This window comes from Patella vulgata, chromosome 6 (assembly GCF_932274485.2).
Source record: "Patella vulgata chromosome 6, xgPatVulg1.2, whole genome shotgun sequence".
NCBI lineage: Eukaryota > Metazoa > Mollusca > Gastropoda > Patellidae > Patella > Patella vulgata.
Genome location: NC_065884.2, coordinates 13186955 through 13204131, shown reverse-complemented (window position 1 = coordinate 13204131; position 17177 = coordinate 13186955). Strand labels below are relative to the sequence as shown.

General features: G+C 35.6%; 1 protein-coding gene and 1 long non-coding RNA gene across 3 annotated transcripts; one reads left to right on the top strand and one right to left on the bottom strand.

Moving 5' to 3' along the window:
• Positions 1-731: 731 nt before the first annotated feature.
• LOC126825265 (prenylcysteine oxidase 1) lies at positions 732-8101 on the bottom strand. The gene is made up of 5 exons (XM_050554849.1): positions 7943-8101; positions 5728-5934; positions 4520-4697; positions 3675-3883; positions 732-1741 (listed from the first exon to the last, which is right to left on the bottom strand). The coding sequence occupies exons 1-5, from the start codon at positions 8034-8036 to the stop codon at positions 930-932; spliced, it is 1500 nt and encodes a 499-aa protein (XP_050410806.1). The 5' UTR covers positions 8037-8101; the 3' UTR covers positions 732-929.
• Positions 8102-8260: 159 nt separating this feature from the next.
• On the top strand, positions 8261-15584 carry LOC126825288 (uncharacterized). 2 transcript variants are annotated; one of them, XR_007681865.2, is made up of 5 exons: positions 8261-8538; positions 9984-10102; positions 10992-11123; positions 12632-12701; positions 13352-15584. It is a non-coding gene; the product is annotated as an uncharacterized LOC126825288 (long non-coding RNA). The 2 variants fall into 2 exon arrangements; XR_007681864.2 differs by having other exon boundaries at positions 8275-8538; positions 9984-10112; positions 13352-14893.
• Positions 15585-17177: the final 1593 nt, after the last annotated feature.

Here is a 17177-nt window from a genome sequence, read left to right as displayed (position 1 = left end):
AAGTGTCTGGTACATATAATAGGAGAATTGTTACAAATAACATCTTAGGGTAACTTATATCAATGTATCTGTCTCTTTAAACAGTATCTAGAATACAATCAAATATATTAGAATAGAAAACACTGAAGTGTTCAACAATAATGATTTGAATCAAATAATCTAACAGATATTGTTCGAAGTAAAATACTCTCTCAACCTCAATAAATACATGTAAATCTATTACAGCAAATACACTAAACAGTCTCATTATTATTACTGTATCACTATTATTATTATTGTTTCATCATTGTTATTGTATCATTACTATCAATGTATCATCATCACTATTATTATTATTACTATCAATGTATCATCATTGCTATTGTATCATTACTATTAATGTATCATCATTGCTATTGTATCATTATTACTATTGTATCATTATTATTATTGTATCATTATTACTATTGTATCATTATTACTATTGTATCATTATTATTTTTGTATCATTATTACTATTGTATCATTATTATTATTGTATCTTTATTATTATTATTGTATCATTATTATTATTGTATCTTTATTATTATTATTGTATCATTATTATTATTGTATCTTTATTATTATTATTGTATCATTATTATTATTGTATCTTTATTATTTTTGTATCATTATTAAATGAACACAGAGATGACAGTCAAAAGTCTAATTATTAAATATTTTAAATCACAAATAAGAACTAATACATTTCGACCCTTTGATACAAAAAAGAAATTAAATTATTTATATTTCTCCTTAATCAGCTTTAATCAATTAGTCTGATTATAATACATGGGAAAATGTATCTTAGTTTCTTTTAAAAACATTTTACGACATACACATATTACACATATCCATCCATCATATACAAATCAATATACCAACTAACTCATAACTAAAATATATCTGAACTATAATTCTTCTTTCTTGGGTTCACTTTTAATATTTATTTCATCAACTTTATCAAAAATATTATTCCAATGATTATAGGCTAAATTTGCTACGTTTCTGGCTCCTATAACATCCATCTCCACGGCTGAAGCAGCCGATTCTATGGCATTAACGTAATACAATTGATCATACAGTACAAAGGCAGGTAACTCCATATTAGGTTTGTACTCTGGATAAGCAAGCCAGTCGACAAGTCTCAATTCTTTACGTGTTTGAAACAAAAGTCTCACTTGTTCCTCGGTGGGAACTTTGTTTAAAAATATTTTAGAAACTATGTCATCCTCCGTTGGATCTGTTTTTTTCTCGAGATGTTTTTTGCCTGAAACCGAGGATTGTTTACCATAACTATTCCAAAAAATAGATTCATTTGTCGTTAAGACTGATTCTGGAAAATCATCAGCACTGTTAAAACCATATGTTGTATAATTGGGCGTACCTTGAACAAATAAGGCTAATGTTCTGTGGAAGTCTGTGATCGATGATGGAATCTCTGTCGGAAAATCCACAAATTCTATTTTATTTTTTTCAGAGTTTCTGAAAGGTGCAGCAACTACGACGATATCATACTCTCTACTGTTAGTTTTGCCGTCAGCTGTATTTTTATAATTCACTTCATAAGAAACATCAGTACTGTCTTTCTGTAATATCACCTGTGTTACCTCGGCATTGATCAGCGTAGCCTTGGACTTCTTCAATAGTCTCTCAGGTATTTGGAAGTTACCTCCCTTGACTGCCCATAACCCTTTCTCAACTCCAGCCAGGGATACAGCCCCTAAAAACAACAAATATAATGGATTGTCATAATATTTAAGCTACTTGGGTACGAAAAACAAACTCATATATCAATTAGATAATCAATGAAATTGTAATCTAATATTTTATCAAATAATTTCAAAATATTTCAGCCATTTTGAGACTAACCAATATGTTAATTTTAGATTTAATAATTAGCTTGTATGCTGTTTTGCAAGAAAATGGAGAATCCATGGAAGGTTCAGTGACAAAGATAAAATAAACTTATTATCCATAATGTAGCATGTTATACAACTCTGGAGAGAGAGATAGAGAGAGATGGGGTTTAACGTCCACTCGACACAAACTAGGTCATTTCGGGACTAACATATGGTTTAATGTTATTTAAATAATTCGCTTGCGCGTAGGGGTCTTTAGCAGTGGGAGAAAAATGGAGGACCTGGAGAAAAGCCAAGAGATTGGACAGGTTACCCTACTCCTTGTCACGTACCTGGTACAACCGAGGATTCGAAACCACGCCAGTTGACTCAATGACAGGCCTTATGATACAGCATGCACGTGCTAACCATTCGACCAACCCCTACATACAACTTACCAGCACTAAATACTCTCCAAGAAGCATGGTATTTGTGTTATTAGCACAACCATTGCATTAAAATAATAGGTCACATTTAACGTGGATGTATATTCTCGTCCCTCCGCAATTGAATACTCTGCAATCTTAGCATTCTTTACTGGTAGAAATTTTTATCAAATTTTGATAAAATTCAAAATATTTCAATCACAAATATTTAAATTATAAAATCTTGTGAATAAGATAAAGGACAAGGTTGTTGATGGGATTTTGAAATTTAGTGTGATCGTTCATGAGCAGATAAGGAAGAACCCAATCAAATTTCAAAAAAATTTAGATCACAAATTTTAAATGCATTTTAGAGTTAGAGTTATCTTTCCAGTCACATTTTGACTGTAACCTGGGTATCATTTAATCTTGTGTATCTAGCACTAATTTCTTTCACATTCATTTAATATCAAATATATGTTTAAAAACTCATAAAAATCATTTTAAATCACAAAAAGTCATCTAATTTGTACTTGTGTCCATTTTAAAGCTGACTGATTAATTTTGATAATGAATGTCCAATTTACAAGGGTTTAATTTCCTGACCACTGTTCAAAAATTAATTATACATCATTTATCAATTTGGTTGTTTATTTTTTAACAGTGATCAAGAAATTAAACGCTTGTAAATTGGACACTCATTATCAAAATTGAATGGTCAGCTTTAAACTGATTTTTGACGATTTTTTCGAGTTTTTAAACCAAGACTTGATATTGAATTAGCGTGAAAGAAATTAGCGCTAAATACACAAGATTAAATTATACCCAGGGTGCAGTGTTTGTTCATTCAAACAATCCATATGACAATATGACTGTTCCTTGCCAGCCCCGCTGTCCTGTACCACTGACAAGGGGAAATGAAATGAAATGAAATGTGGTTTAACGTCCTAATATTCTGCTGAACTGGGCTAATGAAGATGGGCATACGCCATACAGTGTGCTATGAAGGAAATTTTGCCCAGACAGCAGCACTACGATCTACTCTTATATCGAATTCCACCTGTCAAGGGCTCTTTTACATGCACGCCAATGTGTACACAGGACCTCATTTTTTGTCCCATCCGAACGACTAGACAGCTGTCCTTGTCAGGCCCTCCATCCTGCATCACTGACAAGGGGAACCACACCAGAAAATCTGGATGAACTTTCGCAGCCAATGCAGGGATCGAACACCCGACTTCCAGGCTAGCGAGCCAGCATCTTGCCCACTTAGCCACCGTGATCCCCCTGACAAGGGGAAACCATGCTGGAAATCCCAACATGCATCTCAACTGACATAACAAGGCATTATCTACTGTTCAGTCAATCAAATATCAAAATCAATACTTGCCTACAAAGGCATGCACATTTGTAGTCTGTCCATAGTTTGTTCTCAGTGCACCCATGGCTATTTCATTAATAAATCTTTCGGAGTAGCCTTTTTCTTCCAGTAAGGTTTGGAGAGTTATTTTGGTAAAATTAACAAAGGATTCATCCATTGCTCGAAGTAATTCTTCAACAGTTGTAAAAGCCAAACCTTCATCTTGTAAATTGTAAATTCTGAAAAAAAAAAGTTAAAACAATTTTGTAATGTGCTTCTCCTTCTCCCCACAGCATTTTGCAGACTTATTCTTATTCAACAAGATTATATGATGATTTTTGCACTTATTCGAAAAATGAAATTAAATCAAATTGCTGAAACCATACATTTTTGCTAGCACTATTAGCAAACATACATATATCATATCTTACACTATCACACAAGGACAACCACCACCTATTTACTAAAGCGATGGCAAAAATTCAGAAACAAACTTCCCTAATATAAGAAAAGTTTTTGGAGAACTTTTTGTAAGATTGGTATTTGGAAATTTGTTGTTCAAGAAGGTAGGCCAACTTTTTTATTTTTCTAAAATTAACTTTATCTTTATATTTCTATACAATTAAATCAAACAAAAATACAATTTACAAATCAGATTGTAAAACAACTATTGATTTTAAAATAAAAATGTTAATTTTAGTGTACAAATGTCAAAGTACAAATGAAGGAAGAAGAATAAGGGACTGACTATGAATTAGGAACTAAGAATTAAGAACACTGAATAAAGAGCTGTTTGGTCTTCCATACTACTGACAGTGGCTACGCATACATGTAGTTACACCACTTGAGCAAGTGTTACAATTAAAGCTACATACCTATCAAACTTGTCAAAGAATGTTTCTTTGAGAAATGTTTCTATGTTCGAGACATCAAAACCATATCTCCAAAAGAATTTAGCCATGGTTACTAGATTCCAAGAACAGCTTTCTATAATAACACCAGAATTACCGTATAAAGCCATTCTTCCACCAGTGGATGTCCGCTGTTCATATCCTATAAATAACATAATCTACATTTTAAAGAGTAATTACCATTTTCGGGAAAATTTTGAATTTCTGATGATTTGATTTTATACTTTACAAAGGGAGAGACAGAGGAATGGGGTTTAACGTCCACTCGACACAAACTATGTCATTTCGGGACAAACATATGGTTTTAATTTTATTTCAATAATTCAGTTGTGCGTAGGGGTCTTTAGAAGTGGAAACCAGAGGATCCGGAGAAACCCCACGAGGATGGACAGACGACCCTACTCCTTGTCACGTACAACCAGGGATTCGAAACCACACCAGTTGACCCAATGACAGGTCTTATGATACAGCGCGCATGTGCTAACCATTCGGCCATCCAACCCCCACGTTACAAAGGAGGTATACATGTATGTATTCAAATTAGATCACTGTTAAGCTGATACCCTTCTCAACCTAGGTTATTTAGCAATGCAAAAAAAAAAATTCATTAAATCATACAAGTGATCATTACTTTAACTAATGATTAGTATGTATAGAAATTGTTAAGAAATTATACAGTAGCCCCTCCACTGCTGAGACCTAGGCTATAGCATTATCAATTTATGACGAAAGGATATGAATTGATCTTAACATCTCAGATAAGACTTAGCCAACAGAAATATCAACTGATAACAACAAAATAGGAATTTGACTTTGTTCTATTGTCATGCATGCAATGCTAGGGAGAAGAATTTTGCCAGGACTGCAGTGTTCTGGTCTACTCTTTATCAAATTCCAACTGTCAAGTGTTATTTAACATGCACTCAGTCAGCCCTGCAGGCACTACCCCCCTGTTCTCAGCCTGCGCCAGGCAAAGCTGCAGCAACAACCATAGAGCCTAACAAATCATTACTGAAAAATCCTGAAAGGAAATCTTAGAGATTGGTATTTATTGATAACTTATTTATGCTTGTAAATAACATGTATGGGTGTTATCTCCAAACCAAGGCAAAATCAAACATTATGCAGAAGAGGATGAATGACTCAAAAAAAAAATGAAACATGTTTCTTACCAAACTGTTTTGCGAATTCGACCATGTATTTATTTTTTGGATGAAGGATACTTCCCCCTGCTTCATATTCTACTCCATCTATATTAATGTTGGCTAATCTCCCTCCAACTCTCTCACTCTCGAACAGATCAATCTTAACGCCATCTCCAAACAATTTCCGTAAATAATAAGCTGTTGAAGTACCACTGATTCCACCACCTATTATACCTGTAAATATATCATCATTGTAAATTACCAAGGTCCGTGGTCAGGAATTTAAGCAGGGAAGTTTGGCGAGAGGTCTACCAAGAATTTTATAAAATCAGAAGCTCTGAGACAATATTACTGTTCATTTAGCCAATACACTAAAAAAGTTAAGGTATATTTATTGTCTTAGCCATAATTGATCGAAGCCCTGTAATTTAACCATGACTGTGAGATAATATTACATGTACCAAAGACACTAAAGAATTAACATAAATCTGTTGTCTTAGCCACAATTGATCGAAGTCCTTTAATCTAACCATGACCACACAAGTTAATTTGTTTATTATTATCTGTGTATGTCTCTCCCCCCCCCCTCTCCTCAAACTAAAATAAGTTATTGTACTTATGATTGTATTGTACTCTGGGCAAATAGTAAATATAAATATGAGGTAATGATGTGGTTAAATTTTGAAGATTTTTTATCAGACACATTTAGGTACATACATGTATTGGTTTATAAAATTGTATAGATAGATGAGTTGATTTGTGGACATGGTCACATAAATAATAATTAGTACAATTATAAAGTGGCAAACAGATGACACACTGTTTACTTCCTGTTATACTACTTCATAGTTAGGCCTGTCTTTGTGTGTTAAAATAAAAACCTGTGCAACAGATGTGAAAAGCTGGATAACAAACAATATGCTTTCAATACAATCAGACAAAACAAAAATATTATTGATTGCCTCAATGCATAGCGTAGACTATAAAATTGAACCAGGTACAACATTAGGCCACTTAAAAAAGTACCGGTAATTGTAATTTAATATATTACATTGCAATGTCATTGCCACCATGTCTGACTATGAATGAACGGGATATCTGAGAGCAAGTAAAAAGCCTACATGTACATGTCAGACCCCAAGTAATGTGAGGAAGAGCGCATGATTGACATTGTTTAAAGAATACATTTTGGCAATTTGGTTTTGAACATCGTCAGGGGGTAATGGCCTTAATCTTAAAATTCAGTCAAAATCTTGGTTTCATAACTTTCATCATGAACAGCAACTTATTAATGGAAAAAAATAACGTTTCCAGTGCAAAAAGGGTAAGTAAGTTTAACTAGATAAATAAAAATAAATAGATAGAGATACTGTTCCCATACATTTCGACTATGATGACGTACTTGTTCATAATATGTAGGTATATGCAGGCATGCATGTGTGGCAATCAGCAAGATTTTACTGTATTGGTTGACTACGTTTGCAGCTATCCCCAAAATAAGCGCTATTCATTGGTTGTTGGGGGGTTGGATGGCCAAATGATTAGCATGTGTGCACTGTATCACAAGATCTGTCATTGAGTCAGATGCTGTGGTTTTCAAATCCCTGGTTGTACCATACGTGACAAGGAGTAGGGTCGCTTGTCCAAACTCGTGGGTTATCTCCGGGTCCTCTGGTTTCCTCACACTGCTAAAGACCCATACATGCAAGCGAATTATTGAATTAAAATTGAACCATGCGTTAGTCCCGAAAAGACCTACCATAGTTTGTGTCAAGTGTCAACGTCAAACCTCATTTCTCTATCTCTCTCTCTCTCTCATTGGTTGTTGTTTGGTGTTTCCCCAAATCTCCTGATATGATGCAAAGAAAATTGTTCACCTCTAACGCCTCATATTCGAACTTTAAATTCTTTCAAGTATTTCATGTGCGCTTTAGATTTCAAAGTTTCGCTTGAAATCTTTGCATCTACAAACACTGATTTGACTCTCAGGATTCAATCAAAAGTATGTACATGTAGGACCTTAATACATCATAGGATTATTTCAACTTTCATTGCAGTCTGATGTCCTCAAGTGTTATTGTTAAGTGCCATCATTTGAGGCATGCTGTCTTTTCAAGCCCTTTTCAATGATACCAATCATTTTAATATTGACCCATTTTGAATTTATTTGCCACATATTTTACTACCCGGCCGACTACCGGGTATTTACCAAGAATTACAAATCTTAATATTGACAGCTTACCTATCCTGGTGGCTTCTTGGTCATCTTCTTCATCTTGAATACTAGGGCCAGCCATACTAAAGATCAGTAGAATACACACAATATACCTCCACATCTTGAATCAACTATAAATATTTTGGCTACTTGTTTTGTCTGCATATGGTAAATTTTTACAAAGCCTCAAAGGTGCCGGCAATAAAAGTATGTTAGAGTTATCTGCTCCTTCTCATTGGCTAACTTTTATAGTTTCGTAAATAATGCTATCGAAAGGTTCTTTCAACAACTTCACCGAAAACTCTTGTATAAATTCTATAAATAAGTATATGCACTTTAGAAATGACCGATACACTATTTTGATAATATTAACTCTGAAATACATGAAAATCGAATACTAAGATTTTGAAAATGCTAGCTTTGAATTAACAGAAAAGAAAATGTCAGCCCCCATAAGAAAAACAATTTGGATGTCTATTCGTTATTTAAACGTCTGCAAGAAATGTTTCTCAGCTATATCCAGAATATACTTACCTGGTTCTGTTGCAGTAGCCACTTTAGCTAGATGTAATATTCAGACAATTATTCCGTTACCAAACACTGATGAAATCTCAAAAGAGGAGGTAATGTGTTTAATAGTTTTGTTCATCCAGACAGACATGGTGTTCGATCCCTTCATTGGCCGAGAAAGTTCATCCAGATTTTCCGGCATGGATTCCCCTTGTCAGTGATGCAGGACGGCGGGCTTGACAAGGACGGCTGTTTAGTCGTTCAGATGATACGGAAAACCGAGGTCCCGTGTACAAATTGGCGTGCATGTAAGAGATCCCTTGGCCTTGGAATCCGATATAAGATAAGAGTAGGCTGTAGCGCCGCTACCCGGGCAAAATAGCACACTATATGGCATATGCCCGTCTTCATTAGCCCAGTTTAGGAGCAAAACAGTAGGACGTTAAACCCCATTTCATTTCATTTCATCGGACGTATTTTGCTACAGCGTGTTGTGTCCCTCATACTGGTTCTAGCAAGGTCAGATTTTCTCACTAAATGTTCATTTACATTGTTCAGGCGTTCACAGGGAGTGACACACAACCGTTTAGCAGTTAAAAAAAAGTTGCCAGTAAAATTTACTGAGTAGTGAAATTTTTTTCGACAAGTATTCAATAGGACGGTGCCTGAACGTACAGGGCGAGTGTAATGAGACCTACGTTCAGAGCTGAACTACGATAGCATGTGCATTGTTTACATCAGATGTACATGTACATGTAATAACTCAAACTGGTCCGGCCAGACTTGGTGACTTTTACTCATTTTAAGCCTCCACATACATGTACTATTTTATGTACCCATTTACACTAAATAGGAAATACTTTTTATCCAGATATACTTCTAACACCTTTATTATGTTTCTTAATAATTTTAAAAAAATATTTTAGAATTTAATTTGCAGAAAAATAAAAGTTAATATTGATTTCTAATTAACTTTATCTGATATCACCCCTCCCATCCCTCTCAGTGATAGAAATGGCCAAGCAAATATTTACTGCTGATCAGTTTGGTGTTTTACATTGCATAGCAATTTTCTTCTCACTCTATCTCAGTTGTCGAGACTGATCGAACTGTGACAGGTGACAAAATTCAGACTGACAATCAAGCATCCTCCTTGACATGAACAAAAAACTTCAAAAAAACCTTCATCTGTAGGTCATACATGTATCAGTCTGTAGGGCATTTGTTATATTGGAGAAGTATCAAAAGGCAATTTTATGGTAGACATGTATGACGTATGTAAACATATTATTATCACAAGACGATGCCATACTATGTTTGTTGAATTTATATGTACAATGTTTGAGATAATAATCATAACCAGGAAATACCAAATGTTGTTTAATAAAAAAATTTATGTATTAATGTATATTCCAGTAAATGACGAAACTTTATTATCTGTTCAGGTTAAGCTGAGTGATAAGCACTTTGATTGCTAGATGCTTTATAAAACAACTAATCTCTAATTATTTTGGGAGACATCAGCCTCACTTTTGGATTCTTTTTTTTTTTTTTTTAGAGCTTGGGAGAAAACCTATCGACCAAAACTTTAATTAGAAACGGAAGTGTTTGTACAGTAGACACAGCTACATCACTACTAACACAGACCACAACCAGCTTGTTACAGATGGAGAACGAGTATGTTCAGGTTATTTTTTTCTTCAGTTTTCATAAAAATGAGAAATGTTTTTATTATAAACAACTTGTTATTCATGTACATATGTAGCTTGATTTAACAAGTGCTGCCTCTGGTGTATGCGGAGCCACGGTGGTTAAATGGGTAAGATGCTGGCTCACTAGCCTGGAGGTTGCGTGTTTGACCCCTACATTGCCCGAAAAACTTCATCGGAATTTTCTGACGTATTTTCCCCAGGTCAGTGGTGCAGGACAGAGGGCCTGACAAGGATAGCTGTCTAGTCATTTGGATGGCATGAGAAACCAAGGTCTCGTGTACACATTGGCATGCACGTAAAAGATCCCTTGGCTCATAATCCACTAACGATCGCAGACTACCGATGTCATCGAGAGTTGATTATCTTCTGGATAAGTTAATTAATGTCTATTTAATAAATTAGATAACATTTCAGGCCTATAGAAAGACCTGCATTAGGCAGATTTAGCTTTTGCATAATGTATGTTTAATTTAGATCATATCTATACTAAACATACATTATGCAAGAGCTAAATCTGTCTATTGCAGGTCTTTCTTTAGGCCTGAAATGTTATCTAAATTATTAATTAAACATTTATTAACCTATCTAGACCATATTCAACTCTCGATGGCATCGTAGCCTGCGATCGTTAGTGGATTATGAGCCGATTTACTGCATAACTTTCCATCACAATTTAATGATTAAATGGATAATCGAGACTATGCTGTTTATCGTACTGACTTTAGTAATGATGATCGGGGCTAGACGGAAATTTCAATTGCTTAATTCTCGGTTCATAGTTATAGTGAGAACTGCCAACTCATTATCTAATCTCCCATAATGTATCTTTAATATTATCTGGTATTATTTTTTAGGCTGTACACAAGTTAACAGATATGTTATCATATAAACTACAGGTTCTTGATAATGATGCTGAGCTAGAAATAGTCTGGGATCTTGTTCTACAATTTAAGTCAGATGTAAATGAAATTAAAAGGAAGAAAGAGGTAAACTCAACCATTGCACGTGTTTCAAGAATAGAAACACTTTTTATATGCCAACATGTTAAAGATGCATTATATAAGAATTAAATATGCTTATTGCGGGCATAGGCGTACGGACTCGATGACAGTTAGGGGGACAGAACCCGAAATGCCCGAAAAAATTTTGGGTTTACAGAGAGCGCCAGTCTTCCTTGACAGGCGAAGAGAGCGGAGCTTACCTTGCCCCCCCCCCATCACCCCCCCTCACCCCCCTCAAAAGAAAATTTTGGAATATTTGACGGCTGCTCCAGACAATATGTTTTAATCCATAGTCAACTCAGTACAAATTCGTGGTATTCAATTAAAAGAAAAGAAAAAATTGTTGTTATATTAGGGCTCGATAACAGTAAGGGAGGCAAAACTAAAAATGCCCGAAAAAATTCGAGTTTACGGACAGTGGCGCCGGTTTTCTTCGAGAGGTGAAGAAGCGGAACTGACCTTGTATGGACCCCCCAAGAAAATTTTGGAATATTTGACAGCCGCAAACGTGTTTTCCTGCTATTCCAGCCCGTAAAATTAGTGTTTTATTAGATTTTGGGCACTTTATTTTGCCAAGTAGATGAAATAAAAAAAAATTTTTCACTTTACCCGTCTGCCCGAAAAGTCAGCTTGCCCGCGGGTCTTTTCTCTGGCTTCAAATGTTATATAAATTATTATTTAGACATTTATTCACATGACAAGTCGACAATCAACTACGTAGACCATCGGATGGCTGAGATATTATGTGGATTAGAAAATGTCTGTCATATCTTTGTTACACATTAAAATGGAAAATAAAGACTACGCTTATTATTGTAGCAATTGTACTTGACAATCAAGATGTTCTCTTTTTATCGGGGGGGGGGGGGATCACGTGGCTAAGTGGGTAAGACGCTGGCTCGCAAGCCTGGAGGTTGAGCGTTCGATGCCTGCATTGGCCGAGAAAGTTCATCCAGATTTTCCAGCGTGGTTCCCCCTTGTCAGTGATGCAGGAAGGAGGGCCTGACAAAGACAGCTGTCTAGTCGTATGGATGGGACGAAAAACTGAGGTCCCGTGTACACATTGGCGTGCACATAAAAGATCCCTTGACAGTTGGAATTCGATGTAAGAGTAGGTCGTAGTGCCACTGTCCGGGCAAAATTTCCCTCATAGAACACTGTATGGCGTATGTCCGTCTTCATTAGCCCAGTATAGGAGCAGAACAATAGGACGTTAAACCCCATTTCATTTCTTTTTATCGGTTAGATCTATTTCCTCATAGGTCACAAGATGTAAACAGGGCTAGACTTAACCCAAGCCTTAACCCAAACCCAAGACCTACCTAAGCCTTACCCTATTCCTAACCCACAATACTTGGCAACAATTACGTGCCCTAACCCTGTTTACATCTGGTGACCTTGGGGAAAACTGCAAGTGGCCATGTGAAATAGATGTAACCCCTTTTTTATCCTCATCTCCAGTTACAATTGCTCAGTAATGTTATATTTTCCAGGAGATGGAACAACTTTACTCAAGTGTTCAGAAACTAATGGATATTTCTGCCGAAGTTGCATTTATTGCTGGTATGTTGTATACTAAACAATTAGTGTTGTATAGTCATTCGGATGGGACAAAAACCTGACAGCCTGTCTACAATTTGGCATGCACGTACAAATGTAGGCCATAGCACCGCTGTCCGGGCAAAATTTCACTCATAGCACACTTTATGGCGTATCTCCGTCTTCATTAGGACGTTAAACCCCATTTCAATTCTTTTTTTCATGGGTTTTCTCCAGGGCCTCCAGATCTCCCACTGCTAAAAACACTTATGTGCAAGCGAATTATTGAAATTTTTTAACTAAAATTGTATCATAAGGTCTGTCATTGAGTCAACTGGCGTGGTTTCGATTCCGCAGTTGCAGTGACAAGGAGTAGGGTCACCTGTGCAACTTTGCGGGATTTTTCATGGTCCTCCAGTTTCCTCCCACTGCTAAAGACCCCTACATGCAAGTGTATTATTGAAATAATTTGTTAGTCCAAAAATGACCTAGTGTGTGTCGAGTGGATGTTAAACCCACCTCTCTCTCTCTCTCTCGCTCTCTCCCCCCCCACCACTTTGAATAGAATCTGGTGCTTATGACCACTCACTGGAAACCAGAGGGTTGTTTTGGACAGGATCAAACTTTGTTCTATAATTTCTGATAAATTAATGTACTTTCCTTTTGTGTTTCAGGAGCAGAGTATGCTGGTACATGTGCTGGTGAAAGACTTTACAGTTCTCAAAGACAATTAGAAATGACCCGTGCCTTAACAGCTGAAGCAGAAAAACAACTGAATCAGGTGGAACTGAGCGACATTGAAGCGACAACAAAGCACCATGAGAAAAAGGAAAAAGAGAAATCAGAGAAATCAGAACAAGATAAAATGGACAAATAGCCCTAATTATATTTCTTAATTGATTTATAACTAATTATATTTCTTAATTGATTTATAACAATTAATGTATAAAGTAAACTGTAAATAAAAAAGAATCTATATTCATTTTGATTAATCAATTAAAGGGGCATTATGTAAGATTTCCATACATAAAGAACTAGCCTTTCTTGCTATATGCAAAATGAATATATTGAAAATTTCATTCAAATTATTTGTTTTTGAGCAAAGTTATCAATGGTTATAGTTTTGACAAGATGTGTTCATTGATCATAACTTTCCGATGTTCTGTTGCCTGACAACTTATCTTTGCATGTTGTAATAAACTGTACACCAGTTTGGTGCCAGTAATTAATCCATGAAGAAGGTTTTGCTTGCACATGACAAAAATTAAGGACAGGTACCTTGCATTGTTGATCTTCAATGAAAATTTTAAAGCTTGAGTCCTAATAGTAAGTGCATGTACAGGACTATTTGGAAGCTTAAAATAGACGAAAATGGACCTAAAAGCACATGAATGATATGAATGTATATACATGTAAGGTGAATTAGATTTTGAAAAATTTATTCTAATTTCTAATCAATATTTTGTTCCATGAATTACTCGAACAGTCCAAATAAAACATCTGTTGTTTACCTTTGCTTAGCCCATTTTCCGCCTTGTCTTGTGGTTTGTGAATCAGTCATTACTAAATACTTTCACATTGTCTTGTAAGATATGTTTTTCTTTATTCAAAACAAATGGCGCCCGAAACCATTGGATACACGACTGGTGTACTGATTATAAAATGTTCATTTTGTCTTAGATATTAGAATCCCAAATTTTCAAGGCAAGATAGCAACATCAATATTGATTGAAATGGACCAAAATTGAATTCTAATTCCTGTTTTATTATAGATAATATTGAGTTAGAGATTTAGCTACTTAGGTAAATGGTTAGCAAGTGCGTGCTCATTGTATCACAAGGTCTGTCATTGAGTCAACTGGCGTGGTTCTGATTCCCGGTTGTACATGACAAGGAGTAGCGTCGCCAGGCTAACCTGGTGGGTTTTCTCTGGGTCCTCTGGTTTTCTCCCAATGCTAAATACCCCTATGCGCAAACGAATTATCGAAATAAAATTGAACCATATGTTAGTCCCAAAATGACATAGTTTGTGTCGTGTGGACGTTGAACCCCATTTCTTTCTGTCTCTTCCCCCTTTAGATAATTTTCAGTGGTAGTGGTATTCTGAGCCGTTTGTATCCTCTTATCCTAGAGTGGTGGTTCGCGAACCGTAAATCAAAACTTCGGAATTCATTTGGTGACTATAACAACATTTCATCAGACGATTTTACAGATTTAGATAAAAACATGAAGAAGTACTTGATGAGAGAATCACAAGGGGAGTCAAGTGGCGTGGTTTCGATTAAAAAAGGAACCATAAGTTAGTCTCTCTCTCATTGGCGTGCTCGTAAAAAGTTCCCTTGAGAGTTGGAATTCGATATAAGAGAAGGCCGCAGTGCCGCTGTCCGGGCAAAATTTCCAACATAGTACACTGTATGGCGTATTCCCGTCTTCATTAGCCCAGTCGAAGCAGAACAATAGGACGTTAAACCCCATTTCATCAACTTACCACTTTACGACTATCCGTAAAAATTAACCAACCCCTGCCTCTCACAAATGACCAAAATGCCACTGAGTTAGAGATATATAAAAACAGTGATGTCCAATTTGAAAAATAATTTTTAATCATTAAAAAAAAAAACAAGCAGCTTAAACAAAAAAATCTTTTTTTACAGATCACGTACTAATAATTACCGTCATGTCAAGTTGAAGTGTATCGCAGATCACTTTTGATTATAGGAGAATTTAAAGGGACAATTTGAAAAATAATTTTTAATCATTAAAAAAAAACAAGCAGCTTAAACAAAAAAATCTTTTTTACAGATCACGTACTAATAATTACCGTCATGTCAAGTTGAAGTGTATCGCAGATCACTTTTGATTATAGGAGAATTTAAAGGGACAATAACACTCTTGCTGGCTTGACAGCTCCAGAAAATAAAAAAAAGCCTTATTCTAAGTACTAGATGTGTTAGTGTCCTACCTGTTGTGTATATTATCCATTAAATCATATTTTACTTTTCCAGAGGGTTCAAAAATATTTTTAAATCCAAGTCACATTTGAAAAGCTTTACGTCAGGCTTTTCAAATCATTTGGTTGAATTTTTCCAATTTTTTAAGTTAGGGGTGTTAAGATGAAATTTGTATCATCAATTAATTGGAATATTGTAAAATAGTACAATTTGTTGACCAGAATAAAGATTGGGACATATTCAGTTACAACAAGAGTGGTATTGAGCCTTTAATATCTGGGGCCTGTTTCACGAAATTTTAACTAAGATAAAATCCAAATTTTAGTAATTTGATTGGATAATATTAGATAGATTTTAGTGCTTAGCCAATCAAAATTGAAGTAGCTATTAAAATTGGGATTTTATCTTTAGTTAAGATTTCGAGAAACAGGGCCCTGATCTTCACGGGTCACTCTCCCACGTAGCCTACGTGAAGAATACGAATTCACAGTTTGTTTTGCTGCGTTTTGATCTTGTTTATAAATTTATACATATATCAGAATATATGCAACCCTAACAATCAAGGAGGGGTTGGATGGCCGAATGGTTAGCACGCGCGCGCTGTATCATAAGGCCTGTCATTGAGTCAAGTGGCGTGGTGTCGAATCCCCGGTTGTACGTGACAAGGAGTAGGGTCTCCTGTCCAATCTCGTGGGTTTTCTCCGGGTCCTCCGGTTTCCCCCCACTGCTAAAGACCCCTACGCGCGAGCAAATTATTGAAATAAAATTAAAACCATATGTTAGTCCCGAAAAGACCTAGATTGTGTCGAGTGGACGTTAAACCCCATTTCTCTCTCTCTCTAACAATCCAGTTGTTCTCGCCTTTTTCGTACGGTACTCCCTGGGGAAGTTTTACAAATCTCTTACATCTGTATTTACTCTAATGTAAAGGGTCGTTAGGACTTGCTACCAATTTTCACTATAATCTGTGATAAACCGTCGTGGCACATCAATCCATAGCAAGAGGATCGACAATTCTGTTCAAATTATTTGCTTGATAACGATATCAGTATGTCTATCGAAACGTAGCATGTTAATAAATTCAGAAGTTTTATATCCATATAAGTGTTTTTAATTTGTGAAATCTACCTCTATATGTCTTATATGGATTAAATAAAAATCGAAACGAAATAGGATATGTGCTTTAAGCAGATTGAATTTTACTTGGCTCTATTTTATTCGCGGACGCCCTTGACTTCACGGATCCCTAAATATCCCAGGTCGGGAAACACTGAGTTGTATCATGTGTATTGTGTATGTTGCTGGAAAAAATTAACAGACAGGTTCTGAAAAAAGCGCATTTCTACATTCAGTTTGTTAGTGGTGAAGTTTGCCTTCATAAGTTCAGGATGTAATTTGTTTGTAATTTATTTATTAGTCTTCGTTTGGTTTTGGGAGTTCTTCATATCTCACAGAAACATTTTGATGAACGGCGTACTTAAACGATAACAAACCTTCAACGGTCCACGTAACATACGACACGTTTGGAGAAAACGTTACGTCTCGGGCG

Coding starts and splice junctions, on each gene's coding strand:
- LOC126825265 (XM_050554849.1), bottom strand. CDS start 8,036: ATGTGGAGGTATATTGTGTGTATTCTACTGATCTTTAGTATGGCTGGC. Junction 5,935..7,942: donor CCAAGAAGCCACCAGGATAG/GTAAGCTGTCAA, acceptor ATATATTTACAG/GTATAATAGGTGGTGGAATC. Junction 3,884..4,519: donor TTCTTTGACAAGTTTGATAG/GTATGTAGCTTT, acceptor TTTTTTTTTCAG/AATTTACAATTTACAAGATG.